This window comes from Trichoplusia ni, chromosome 14 (genome assembly GCF_003590095.1).
Source record: "Trichoplusia ni isolate ovarian cell line Hi5 chromosome 14, tn1, whole genome shotgun sequence".
Taxonomy (NCBI): Eukaryota; Metazoa; Arthropoda; class Insecta; order Lepidoptera; family Noctuidae; genus Trichoplusia; species Trichoplusia ni.
In genome coordinates, this window is record NC_039491.1 from 7,936,891 (window position 1) to 7,951,248 (window position 14,358).

The 14,358-nt window shown below is 33.5% G+C and overlaps 2 protein-coding genes across 2 annotated transcripts; both read left to right on the forward strand.

Annotated features, from left to right (window-relative positions):
- Positions 1-2,317: 2,317 nt before the first annotated feature.
- On the forward strand, positions 2,318-4,715 carry LOC113500615 (odorant receptor 85c-like). The gene is made up of 5 exons (XM_026881467.1): positions 2,318-3,489; positions 3,573-3,672; positions 3,790-3,894; positions 4,152-4,307; positions 4,647-4,715. Exons 1-5 carry the CDS (start codon positions 2,723-2,725, stop codon positions 4,713-4,715), a joined length of 1,197 nt encoding a protein of 398 aa, XP_026737268.1. The 5' UTR covers positions 2,318-2,722.
- A 2,685-nt stretch (positions 4,716-7,400) lies between these two features.
- LOC113500686 (arylsulfatase B-like) lies at positions 7,401-13,016 on the forward strand. Its single transcript, XM_026881554.1, has 7 exons — positions 7,401-8,336; positions 10,121-10,280; positions 10,767-10,993; positions 11,108-11,213; positions 11,435-11,587; positions 11,710-12,366; positions 12,453-13,016. The coding sequence occupies exons 1-7, from the start codon at positions 8,235-8,237 to the stop codon at positions 12,650-12,652; spliced, it is 1,605 nt and encodes a 534-aa protein (XP_026737355.1). The 5' UTR covers positions 7,401-8,234; the 3' UTR covers positions 12,653-13,016.
- Positions 13,017-14,358: the final 1,342 nt, after the last annotated feature.

The following is a 14,358-nucleotide window of genomic DNA, read 5'->3' on the forward strand; positions in this document are numbered from 1 at the left end:
ACAACAAAACAACTAATACACCCCATTCGCAGCCTACGTCGAGACGATGGCTACAAAAACCTATTTCTACCCTTTGTTTTGCCATCGTGTTGCTGTTTTTTCCCGCCGTCCGGCCTCGCTTCAATTAGTTCCCGTCATCGTGACGAGCACACCGCATATCCATCAAAGGTTCGACGAATAACGATTGCAAATACACAAATCATTTTTTTTGAGTTGCTGTGATCGTTCGCAACGTGAACCCACAGGACGTTTTAGATAATAGGTCTAAATAAATAAATAAATTAAATAAAGGTCGAATAATGTGGAGCAAGAAGCTACTCGTAGTTGGATAACTAGAAGCTCAAAATATTCTCATCTTTTTTTAATCCGGGTATTTTTATTAAAAGATCCACTAAACAGTGCCTAGTCTACGCAAAATAACCAAAGATGTTTAACCTTAAATAAATCTAATCTTATATCGACACATTGCGGTAAAACCTCAGTAACCACAAAAACGGTCAGAAAAAATCAACTATCGTCCGGATGGATTCCTTGGGCCTTGGTCACGATCTCCTCTTAATAATGTAACAGCAAAAGCATGGTAATGCCCCCCGAATGATTCAGCTGTGGGTCCGCTCACCGCCCAGTCTGAATAGCAGCGATCCATCAAGCTGTCTGTTTGACGAGATGACCCATTTTGCTTGGCCGGCGACCGTCACTTTGGTCGAATTGGAACAAGGTCTAAGGCGAATCATACGGATTAAGTTTAATTGATTTTGTTTTACAAATTCAATTAATGTTATCTGCTCAAAAGTACCTTTTATCACCTTTTACAAGTCATATCATTCAGTGGCTACCAATTAAAATTGAATTATGTAACAATACACAACAACGATAAACGTTTCCGAGCCATAAAATAAAAAACAACTTTACAACATCAGCTGAATTCAGAAAGCAGGAAATATTATTTATAAAGGTAAATAACATGCGAGGCGTCAGCAACGGCAATAAAAACTTTGTAAAAACAAACGCAAAATATTTTTCCCAACTCTGCACGAACACGTCGCTTTTAAAGGACATTAACAGTTATGCAAATGTCAAATCCGCTTAGCAAAATTTTGGTAAGGTGTTTTTTACATTTACCTCGAAAAAGTTAAAGAGCGTATCCATACCATGATCTCCAGAATGACTAACAGACATATCTACAAAAAAAAATCAGTGAATAGAGAAAATTACATCAGATGTTTACTTGAGATACTCTTCATTTAGTTATCTTTACCATAAATTGGCTTAGACGGCCTAAAAAGAGATGTCGAGATTCAAAATAAGGAATTCAAGACAGCAGTGGGTCCATTGGGCCGCGGCCGGAATACAAATGAACAAATATAAAGTAGAATATCGCTGAGACTACTGGAAATACACTTTGAAGGTTGACACTTTTTGTGTTGATGTAGAAACTAGATTGTTATGCATCCATTGTAGAATCCACAGCCTTATTTCAAGGATAGAAGAAATAAAGGCAAAAGGATTCTTTACTTGTAGTGCCAATAGTATCAGTAGTGAACAAATTGAAACTGGGAGTTAAAAAGTATGAAAGAGTAAGTATAAATTACTTAAGGTGTATCGGCGTCTGACCCCTGAAAATATCGACCAGCTCCGTGTTTACAATATCCAATACATTTTTATAGGGCTATCAAAAATGAGCTTTCGTGCGTTATCTTGTCACTTTTATGTGTCAAGCTGATTTTGTAGCAGTTTATTGAACATTTAAATGTTTAAAAATCACCTTGTTCTGTAGTTTATAAAATATTAATTGGTTTGTCGATACACTCTTCCTCCGACCTCTGTTAATTTAAAAAAAAAATTCTTGAACGAAATTAGTTTATGGGAAATTTGTAAAACGTGTAATTTTATGACTGGTTTGACGACACAATACGAAGTTTCAATAACGTGGGCGAAGGTTGATTGATGACAGTCTTATACAACTGCACTCGTAAGGGCGAGCTCCCACTGACTCGGAGTAGGATGACGTGGATCGGAGCGGCCAAGAAGTTAGGCAGTCGTATTGCTCAAAATATTTTTTCACTGAAGTGGATTGTGAATGATTAGCCAGATCCGCAACTTTACGCGTCAGTGAAACCACAGCCTAATGTTTGAACTTTCATGAGAACGTGTAGCTATAGTTAATGGCTTGGATAAAGCTTTTTGTTCCGTTCCCAAAAGGTAAAAAGGCAACCCTATTACTGAGGCACCACTAACTGTCTATCTGTTCGTTTGTCAGTTTATCACCAAACTGTATTTTAGATGACAGACATTCACAGATCGTATTACTGTTGCCGCTATAATAACAGATACAAAGAATAATAATTTAGATCGAAAACTTTCGGAATTTTGTTGTGCTTTAGCCTATTTGTGAAACCCTCAATGTCTCGAATCTGACTCGCTCTTGACTGACTTGACGAAGTTTTATCCGAAAAAAGGGAAAATATAATTAATCTAACTAAAAAAATTATAAATATTGATGTCAATATTTTTTTTCTTGCACTAAACAATTTTTAAAACACAGTTCATACAAGCATATCCTAGAACAATAGTTTGGTTTCTAGTAAGAATTTTTGTGGCGGTTGTTACATTGTCATGTGCATACTTCTAATTCACATACAAATCAGTTTAAAAATTTGTTATATTTTCATTTTTTACCAGTGTACATTATGAAACTACTGGAATCAAACGTGGAGCAAAAATGACAAAGGACATGAACTTTGAAGAAGTATTTGTTCTTTCAACGATGGCTTTACGCTTAAACAGATCACATTATTCTATTGCCCGAGATACTAAATGGATGATACAATTTTTCTTAATACTTTCATCGTCATTCACAAGTTTGATATTTCTCCTATATTCAATCTTATTTAATGACATTAAAACGGGAAAAATAGCTGACGCCAGCAAAAACTTGGCGATGGTTATCATCAGCCTTACTGTTACCATGAAGTATGTCGTACTGCTGTATCATCAAGGCTCTATAAGCGAGCTCATTTCTACGATCAATGTGGATTACGACTTGGCTAAAGATTTTCCTGAAGAAGAAAAACTGATAGTACTGAAATACGCTAAGAAGGGAGTAACTGTCAGTAAGTTTTGGATCGTGTTTGCTTTTGGAACAAGCGCTATATTTCCTACAAAAGCGTTTGGGCTAATGAGCTATAATTACTGGAAAGGAGAATTCGCTCTTGTTCCGATGTTCGACGTAACATATCCCGGTCAAATAGAACCTCATAAGAATGAGCTCTGGGTCTTTCTGATGCTGTTTGTATTGTGTTTGATATTCGGAGCTTATGCTGCGACGATGTACGTGGGTTTTGATCCTCTAGTTCCCATATTTATGTTGCACACATGTGGACAACTTGAATTGCTAAGTCAACGCATAAGTAAAGCTTTTGTTGAAGATGTTAATGAAACGAGACAAAATTTGATAATCATCATTTTAAAACTGCAGATACTATACAAGTAAGTACATTTACTAAGATTGTGACCTTTTCAGGATATTGTGCCGTCGTTAATGAACTGATTTTCTTTTGCTCTTTTCGCAGCTTGATGAGACGAGTTAAGAATTATTTTCATATTTTCTATGAATATAACATGAAGGCAACTACATTTATATTACCGCTAATAATGTTCCAAATACTTGAGGTAAGTTTCTTGGTAGTTTTCTTAGATTTGAAGTTGATTGTTTTGAACTAATTTGACTACCTGATGTAGACTAAAAGTTATCTATAACCTATATTATCTATAAGAACGTTTTATCAGGATTTCAGACATTCCCGTTTGAATGTAGAGTTCCTTTCGTTTTTTGCTGGATGCACTCTACACTTCTACATGCCGTGTTACTATAGCGACGTTCTCATGGAAAAGGTAAAACTTTCGCTTTTCTATTTCATTCAAATATCCCAAAAACACAATTCTGAACTTAAGGCCTAGTTCACCACCGAACTTTACAGTTTTTTTTTTCATAAAGAGAATGTCAATTTCTTAAATTATCTGCCAGATCACCGGCTAGTGGGTGATTATGAAACAGGCGCTTAATTAAATACTTTTAATTCTACATTTAAACATTTTTTACTAGCAAAGCTTTCGTTTGTTTTTGGATATTCATAGGGATTTTTCTACAGTGCGATAAATTCCGCCAAGCCTTATACTCGAGTGGGTGGGAGAAACAACCTGACAAACAAGTGCGACAGATTGTATTGTTCATGTTGACGAGAGCCAAAATCCCCATGGGCATTAGCACGGTGTTCTACTCGATTAATCTCAATACTTTCGCCGAGGTAAGTTGTGTGCCTCCTCTATTTTCACCAGCCTCAATATAATGTGTTAGAAAATCTGTTAAATATGATCAAGAACATAAAAGCGAAGAGCCACTGGCTGCTGCAGTTTTGGAAACGAGAATATAATGATTGTATACTAAGTAGTGAGACCCACTTAATTCCTCTTAAACTCATCATCATAATTCAGATTGAAATCTTTAGTAAAAATTTATGTTTCATTGAAAATCATTGAAGGTCTTGTTAGAAACATCTTACTGCCAGGCTCTTTTATTAGAAACACTGTCGTGTGGTATTTTTTATTTCGTTAATTCTAACATAATATGTTGTTGCTGCTTTCAGATGTGTCGACAATCATACGGAATTCTAAGTTTAATTAACGCAGCCTGCGTTGAACATAAAAATAATTAAGCACTTTGTTAGATAATAATATGAACTAGGTATACCAAATTAAAATAACGATTTGGTCTAAAATACAATGTTTTAATTACATATTAAAATAATTCCTTACCAAAAATATTTATTTCTGTTTTATTTTCGTTATTACAACAAATGCATGTAAATTATGTGAACATGCAAAAAGTATTGAGAAAGACAACCATTGTGTGTTTCGAGGTTATATTATATGCAATTAAATCTGCTTTAATTAAGCATTCAACAAATCCTGTAATGTATTTAAATAACATTTGGCCCGCCACGTCAGCTCATAATTGAGGACTCCGGTTGGGTCTGAAAGTAGTTGGAGCCATACCGATAAATACATGTGAGTTACACGTTATTAAATAAATAATTATGAATTCGCCTGTCGAAAGTAATTAAAATAAGTTCTGAGATAATTGTAAGTGTAGGTGGAAACGATCCCTACAGCTATGCTGTAGAGTGCTAGTACTTATTAATAATATATATACCTATATCTTTCGCTTTAGTTAGTTTCTAGAATTGATTTTACCAAACTGAAAACCTACGACAACAATCTTAAACCAAGTTAGATGTTGAAGAAATACGCTCTACTGTTATCATGCAGTTTCATTTCATCACTATCAGAAGTTCAGAAGCTCTCAGTGTGGAAACACAATACAAATTCATAAAACATATTTTGTGTAAACTACCCGCAGGCCTTATCAATCATGAAGTTACGCTTTATGCTAGAATAAAGTTTGATTCTTTTGGGTTTATGCACAACATATTTATTTTATGACGTTGTAAAAGGATAGAGTATCCTCCTTAGTCTCAAGTCTACTGCTGAAGAGACGCATTCAATCATGTTTTATATTTTACCAAGAAGGTTCATTTTGTCAAACAATAAATATAAAATTAATTTATTCTTATAAAATTTAAAGTGTTTTAAGGATAGTTTCATTAGAGAACACATAAATTGACTAAAGTTTTTTTTTTAATGATGCTTGGTTTAGTCTATACCTACAGAAATTATTATGCTTCCTGTTCTAAGAAATGAAAAAAGAGTAAATATTTTTGTATTAAACCACAGAAGAAAATATTTACTTTATTCTGAGCTTGTTCGAAGTGTTTTCATTGAGTCACTTAAAGCGCAATACTTTCTTTTTATTTCCGAAGCCGCTTTACAAAAAAGACAGACGTCACTATAATCGCAATACTGAAGGAAAAAGACTCCAGACACCGGCACCCTTAACACTTCACTGTCATTGCCTCGCCCTAACACCTAACGTCTAATGAAGCAACTGATGTCAGTATTTAACAGTAGTTGCAGATCAGTATGAAAATGTGCGGTAGCCCGCGCACTAGGTCGTTTGATTGTCTCATTATGTACGCAAAGTTGCGGTGGACGGTCGAATTGTCCAGTCTGATCTTTAAAAGGCTAGCAACTAGTAATTGTTATTTGAACTCACCTTTTATGATTTTTTTTTTTAATATTAAATGATGCCAACCAGCCAGCTTTAATGATCGCGTATTACTTCGTTATAAAATAAAATTAAGAATGTAAATTAATCCTTTAAACGTTTTAAATAAAATTAAGAAAGTGTTTACGAAAGATAGCCCCTTTTTTAATTATGGTGGTTTTAAATAATACTAGCAACGCTTCGTATTGATAATCACAATACATTCTATGAGTGTCAGGCATCTGAATAAGTGTTTTTTTATTAAATGGTACCTACCTGGTTTTACTGTAACTATTTTACGAAAACTTCAAAAACAAAAAACTTCAAAACCTTAATTTCAAGCTTCCTGTAATCGTTAACCGTTTACACCACCTAATACCCTTTATTCCAACTTTAAATTCAATTAATTTGTTTCATGGCGATACGATGTTTCTAATTGCTGATATTCGGCTCACTTATCAAACTATAATATATAACAATAGTTTAAGTTTTTAATTCCATTATCACATAGCAAGCACTTACGTGAATTACCATATTACAAGATTATGTAAATATAATCAAAATCTAAATGTAAGCAGATTCTAACATGTGACGCACTTAGGTAATTAATATGGTAGTTAATTTAACAGGATTTTATTCAGGAAGTAATATGATGTTACTGAAAAGTTGCGCTGTAGCAACACTAGCAACCATCTACGAGTTTTGTCCTCATATGGTGTAAGTATTTACTTTTATTTTATTACTAAGTTTAAGGATGTAGATCATAGACTTGATAATCAATGGATTAGTGAAGATTAAATTAATTCAGTGTGCAGACCGAAGCATCTCAAAACAGGAATGTCCTCCCGCTCTTAGGACTTTAATCCTTCTATCGTGGTGGTTTCACAAATGTTCAAGTCACCCGTTTAAAGACACTCAGAGCAAACATTCGTGGATCACATAAATATTCTTGTTCTATCAAGTATCGAACCAGCGCTGTTGTATTTCTGCCAGGAATATGTGGATACGCGCGTGGTTATGCGCATTTTAAGGTTATGGTTAGATTATAAACCATATGTGTACCAAGTTTTGTCTAAATCCGTGGTTTTTGTGTCAAAGAGGAACAAACATCGATACATACAAACTTTCGCATTTATAATATTAGTAGGATTACCTCTCTATTATTCAAAAGCCGCTGACACGGCATTCTTACACATTCATTTCACAAATGGTGTAAGAATGCCCTAATGAGTGCTAAAATTGGGTTAGCTGTTTCTGAGCAATAGAGTCAAGTCTCAATGACATTGAGAAAAGAAATCTTTGCATCGTACTTGAAGAACAATCTTTTGCTTTGTTGACAAACACTCGTCGAGATTACCGCCAGACAGATTTCGGTAAGATGTCTTTATTATCGTGAGTGATAAATATGATATCGGTAAAATCACTTCTATCTTATTTTGTGATACAATCACTGATAACCTTATATAAAGTTGTATAGGTCAACTACTAAATTATCAGCCAAGTTATCAGTATAAATGAATAGTCTTTTTTTTCATTTCTTCAACTCGTCATCTCCGCGTTACGCTACGAGTATAGACTATAGACAAAAATTGAACAATTATCACCACGCTTGTTCATTGCGGAATTTCGGTTCCACAATTCAATATTAAGAATCCACGATCGGCCACTTTGTATTCCTTTACCAATTGTCTGTAGTGTTTTATAATAATAAATAAAAAAAGTGCATAAAGCTCTGAAAAAGTTGCATACAAATCAGATCATAAAACAAAAGAAAAACACCCCGAAAAACCTATAAACAAATAAGACAGGAGCACATATATAATTTCATTCAGCAGCATAATTATGTGAACACAACAATTACCTAATCACTCACCTACTTGCGTCAACAATTATACAGATACTCTAAATTATGGAACTAGAGTTTAAAATGTGATATCATTAAATGTTATTGGTCTGTGTCACACAGTTCTAACTGGCAATCCTGTGCACACGTACGATGAGACAAGAAAATTAAAAGAAATAAATTAAAAGATCCGCGCGCGGCTCCTGTACTTAAAAAAAAAGTTTTAAAATGGACTCAAGAAAATTTCTTAAATGTTTTATAGTTATAAGTGTTATATTCACGTGTGAAGCAAAAAGACCAAACATAGTATTTATAATAGCTGATGATTTGGTAAGATTTGAGTTTTATTCTAAATGTTTACTACAGTGTTTAGTATATGAGTTAAAGTGGTGGGATTTTCAATTAAAAATAAGCAATATAAAATCTTTCATAAATAAAAAATGACACGAATTTTCTTCACAGAACCATTATGTGCACTCATACCAGCACCTCTGTTTTATTTATTTTTTAATAATTTATGTAAACACGAAATAGTTTAAAAACACAACATTACAAAACCCGCGGATGGAGAAGTTTTGTATTGGTAAGTATTGGAAGTTAACAGTGTACAACTTATAAAGTTATTAACAAATAATTAATTTTCATAAATAACAACATTTAAAGCAAAAAGGGTTATTTTATTGTTTAAAAACAGGCTAAATTGCGACAAATCGTCATTTATGGTCTGATAAATAAATAATTTTAACCGTTTGCTGATTTACCATAAATTTACCAAGCTATAAAGCAGTAAAAACTAAATAAAATATTGAAATGCAGGGGATTGCTGTCATCAGTTACATTGGCAACATAAATGGCGCATATGATAATCTTAGATAGCCTCAATCATTTCGCAACCAACTTATCTGTAATTATTATTTAAATACGATTCTTTGATACCAAGAAGAGCAACAATTACCCACACCTTACACTATACTTACAATTTAATCGTCCACAAGCTTACTTCTTATCGAACTTAATTATACAAATGTCTCTTTGTATTGCTTAAGTAACGCAATGATTAGCTATTTTATCTTTTATTGCCATAATTGGGACAGACTCGTGGCAAGCGTTTATCAATGTATTGCTAATTTAAAAGTACAATAGTAATTCTATTTGCAATTGAAACTGTGTAAAATTGTTGAAATAAATGTTTACTAAATAATTGGTACGATTAAATAAAGACACTTATTAAATGCACTTTATTTGTACCACTTCTCTTTTCGCTACCAAAGTCGATTTACGATTAGTCCGATTTTATGAAGCAGATCAGAAATCGTAATTTAAAATTAATATTTAATTTTTTTACAAGTTAAAATCGTTTAAATGTCGTCAATATTATCCAAAGAAATATCCTGGATTTATATTAATATATAAATAGGTGCATACACGAAACATCACAAAAGGATAGAGGTGGCTCTAGGACTAGGTACTCTCAAAAGTCATTAAATACAGATATTACATAAGTATTAAATAGCGTGGAACATAACATTGTATAACATTGTTATCTATGTTCATAGATAACAATAAAGAAAACAAAGGGCGTTATGTTAATGACACAATTTACATATACATATTACATATTTATTTCTCTTAATGTGTTTTGTTTTTTTTTTCGGAATTATTACAGATACATAATAAAATGACACAGTGTGCCTAGACACAAGATTATTCGGTATTTAACAATAAACCAATTTGAACACGATTTATGGCAACTTCAGTATTATTTTATGACATTTGAGTAACTGAAACTAATTATTCACCAAGCTGAAATTCAACTAGCAACAATTTTGTTCTAACGTTAAGGGTTTTCTTTATAGAAAACATTTACAATTATAATAGTTGTGTAAAGAGTTAGTTAGTTTAGTATAAAGGCGATGTGTCTATGTTGTAAATTATTTTGAATGCAAATTTCAATTAAATGAAATCATTATTCTCTATTCATTTCACATGAAAACCGTCTTGTAGATACAGGTGGTTTGGTAGAATTTACATATAAAAACAACTGCTAAACATTTCCTGTTATTAATATTTATTACACTAACTTACGTAATTAATAAAAAATATTTATTTTTCAGGGCTGGAATGACGTCAGTTTTCACGGATCCAATCAGATTTTGACACCTAATATTGATTCTTTGGCGTATTCAGGAGTAGCTTTGGGAAGGTACTATAGCCACGCAATATGTACTCCTTCGAGAGCAGCTTTACTGACTGGCAAATATTCACATATTACAGGTAGATGCCTAGATTAAATTGTATAGACATGATAGTTTTGATCTTCGTGAGATAAATCACGTATTATTTTTTTACATTTTACACCTCTAGATATATCTTACACGATATTTTTCAGTGGGAAAGAATAGAATAAGCTGTAGACACACAATGTGAATTTTTAACAATGAATAATTATACCCGCAATACATGACCAGACAAACAAAACTTATACTATGTGGTCGAACCATTTTTTTTGTTAAATAAAACGTAGATTTTTTTACAAATAACATAATCCGTAGAATTAATTAGTAAGTTTGTACGTCTCCGGGGGTTTGCCGTGTGATACTAGCAAGGTTCCGCAACACACCCCTTAACAAGGCACGCATAAAACCAATTTGAAGAAAGCGGAGTAAGCAGCTACTATCGCCAATCTAATAATCGTTACACATCTACAGCTCTTCATACTATTTACATCAATTCTCATTTTATTTATTTCGCTATTTTTAGGGATGCAAGGATACCCTCTAACTATGAGTGAAGATCGGGGTATCCCGACGTGTGTGACTGTGTTGCCAGAGTATTTGAAAAAAGCCGGTTATTCTACTAATTTAGTTGGGAAATGGCACGTGGGATCATCACGTGAAGATTATTTACCCACTTCCAGAGGATTTGACAGTCATTTTGGACATAGAAGTGGATATATGGATTACTATGAATATACGTATGAGGAAACGGTTAGTTTCGATGTTAGAATATGAGCTATTCATTAATTAGACTAAGACTAATAGCTCTTTGGGTATAATCTATTGCCTTTCATTAGTTATTTTCAATATTGTTGTTATTTCTAGTGGTCAGTTGGCAAAGTTTCTGGAATGACATTATTTAGGAACTTAACTGCCGCATGGGATGTCAGCGGCTACATCACCGATGTGTACACCGAAGAAGCGACAACTAGTAAGTTAACATTATCAATAACTAACAATGGAATCATTCACTATCGTGCTTTCATTGTTGTAGGTAAATGTGAGTAAAACCTAAAGACTTTAATCCTAATGTCGCGAGGTGTTTCACATACATTCAAGACACATGGCCAAAAACAACCCATTTGGAGACCAGAAAAATCCAACACTGAACCAACTAATAAAATATCTTATTTGGATTTAAATATATTTTAGTCATCAAGAATCACGACACGTCATCGCCGCTGTTTCTTTTGGTGGCTCACGTTGCGCCGCACTCTGGAAACGAAGGCTCTATGTTACAAGCGCCTCCTGAACTCGTCAGGGAAATGAGATACGTTGAATCTCCCGAAAGAAGAATGTTTGCAGGTATTTATATAAACAATTTGGTAATATAAAATCTGTAAGAAGCATACTAGTAAAATAATTAAATTTTTCAAATCCAAGAAGATTTAAAACATTTTAATGATTAGATATTTAATTCATTTCAGCAATGATGAAAAAGCTTGATGATAGCGTGGGTGATATCGTTCAAGCTCTCCATAATAAGAATATGTTGGAAGACACAATAATTGTTTTCGTATCGGATAATGGAGGCATGACAAGTGGCTTATATAAGAACTACGCTTCCAATTACCCATTAAGAGGAATCAAGATGTCACCTTTCGAAGGTGGGATAAGGGTAACTGGTCTATTGTGGGCTGCAAATCTGAACAATGATAATCATTACTGGGACGGCTATATGCATGTTGCAGACTGGCTGCCTACCTTATTAAGTGCTGCCGACATACCTATACCTAAAGGGTTAGATGGTATTGACCATTGGAGAAATATTAATTCTGATTCAGCGTCTGAAAGGACAACAATGTATGAAATCGATGATTATACAGGTTATGCTTCAATGATATACGGAAACTTTAAGCTAATTACAGGAAACGTTATAAGGGATTTTGCTACTCACCAAGGAGGTAACCTAACTGGCATTATTGGTAATGCGCCACCTTATGAGGATGCCCTTTTACATAGTACTGTTTACAACGTTCTTGAGTCACTTGGCCGTACCATCGGTAGAGAGCATATAAGTGTGAGAAAAAAGGCAACAATAGAATGTGATCAAACTTCCACTAGTATTTGTTTTCCAGATGATGGTACGTATTTCGTAATATGCTAAAACATAAATATAATGTATGGCTGTTAGTAAAATACATTTTTTACATTAGCTTTGTGTTTTTAGATACGGTTTGCTTGTACAACATCAAAGAAGATCCTTGTGAAACCACGGAATTGTCGGCAAAACACCCAGACTTGGTATTAGAAATGACTATTCTACTAAAAGCCGAAGCAGCTAGGAGAATACCTAGAACTAAACCAACTTACAGAAACCCCTTGTCTGCCCCAAGTCGGTTCAACTACACATGGGATGTTTGGATATAGGTAATATGTTCCAGTTGATAAAACAGTGAAAAGACTTAGAGAAAATAAGTTATAGTGTATTTCATGTACAAGCTTCAAGTATTTAGCTAATTAGTTTTTATTAAGTAGCAATGAACGCTTATTATGAATATTGATTGTCGAATTAATGCTTCCCAGTGATAGGAGTCTTTTTCTAGTTATTGAAATTTCTCTCATTTTTTGATATCACTTACTACGGTATATTTAAAGCACGTCGCAATGAAATATTTACTAGTATTGGCTAGCATTTCACTTATAGTTTTCTGTATTCACAAGAGTGTGACACTAAAGATGAAACGTATTATTTTTAAGTTATTTATGCAATACATTTAAGTCGATTAAGCAATTTACTGTTTTATTTCTATAATCACCTAAGAAAGAAGCTCGCGGCTAAGTTGCAACTGCACTAGTTGATCAATCATAGGATAGGCTATATAATATGACACATTCGGTCCGTGGATAGGTGACTGTCTATTAATCTATGTCATGACGAGTTCCTCCGTGTTTCGGAAGGCACGTTAATTGTGGGTCTCGGCTGTTTTTTATATATCTTTGACACTCGTTACAGGTAGTCCGACAGCCAGTCTTACTAAGGAGAATCGTGTTGCCCAGGTAACTGGGTTGAGGAGGTCATTTATAAGCAGTGACTTCTTCTAAAACGCTGGTTCTTGGCAGAATCCAGTTAGACTGCCGACCCCAACATAGGAAAAAGCTAGGCTGATGATGAATGAATGAATGAATGAATATAAATACACAGATGTAGATTAGATGCTGTTAGTTTTGATTCGACGCGGCAAGCGTGGTGATGTAATGAATTATTCTTAGAATAGGCTCTCAGCGCAATCCGTTCCCAGACACAGATTGTTCAAATATTAAAATACAAGTTTTGTAGCAGGGTTCTGCTTGAATTTTGAACTTATTTGGGATCACACTTTTAAACGTTATTACCAAACCCTCCACATATTTGAAAATGAAATCACTATTTTAAAATCAAGAATGCGACTGAGAATAGGAAAATCTTTTTTGCTCGAAAACCCAACAAAAAGTTGCGACGAGAGATTTAAATATAAAAATAACTACTTACCCTCCTATTTATTTAGTTAAGATTTTGTTTTTTCAATCAACGCAATAATATAACCTACCTCATTTGTAAGGCACAACTTAGTTTCAGACCGAGATTTTAATCTATAATTACAATATTTTTCTCGTTTTCTGCCTGAAGACAAAAATAATAATTTATATTTAAAGCAACAAATGTGCATGTTCCTAATTAAAAACAAGTTGTTCTATTGTTCTGTGAGTTTCATACAAGGGTTTGCGCATAAACGTACATATTTATTTTTTGATTAACGACTGGTCAAATTTTTAATTTTAACATATTTGTATCTGAATAGTTTAAGTAAGGCGTTTACCTGCGCATTTAAAATAATACATGTTTGACCAAATAAACCATCTTTATAAATATAAAACACAATTGAATGTGGGAGACTTGAGACTGAGGAGGTTACTCTGCTCGATACTTTTACAACGATAAAATAAGTGAATATACATAGATTTAGAACAATCAAAATTTACTCCATGATAAATAAAAACTTCGAGATTCATAAGGCTTACTCGATAGTAACACTGTTTTATTTAATTGATGTATATGCGAACCGATTTGTACATGCATTTTTTAAATGAACATG

What these genes read in the sequence shown, in the direction of transcription:
- LOC113500615 (XM_026881467.1), top strand. Translation starts at nt 2,723, where the DNA reads ATGACAAAGGACATGAACTTTGAAGAAGTATTTGTTCTTTCAACGATG. An exon ending in AAACTGCAGATACTATACAA is followed by an intron (nt 3,490 to 3,572) that starts GTAAGTACATTT and finishes CTCTTTTCGCAG; the next exon opens with CTTGATGAGACGAGTTAAGA. An exon ending in GCGACGTTCTCATGGAAAAG is followed by an intron (nt 3,895 to 4,151) that starts GTAAAACTTTCG and finishes ATTTTTCTACAG; the next exon opens with TGCGATAAATTCCGCCAAGC.
- LOC113500686 (XM_026881554.1), top strand. Translation starts at nt 8,235, where the DNA reads ATGGACTCAAGAAAATTTCTTAAATGTTTTATAGTTATAAGTGTTATA. An exon ending in TTATAATAGCTGATGATTTG is followed by an intron (nt 8,337 to 10,120) that starts GTAAGATTTGAG and finishes TTTATTTTTCAG; the next exon opens with GGCTGGAATGACGTCAGTTT. An exon ending in TATTTGTTTTCCAGATGATG is followed by an intron (nt 12,367 to 12,452) that starts GTACGTATTTCG and finishes TTGTGTTTTTAG; the next exon opens with ATACGGTTTGCTTGTACAAC.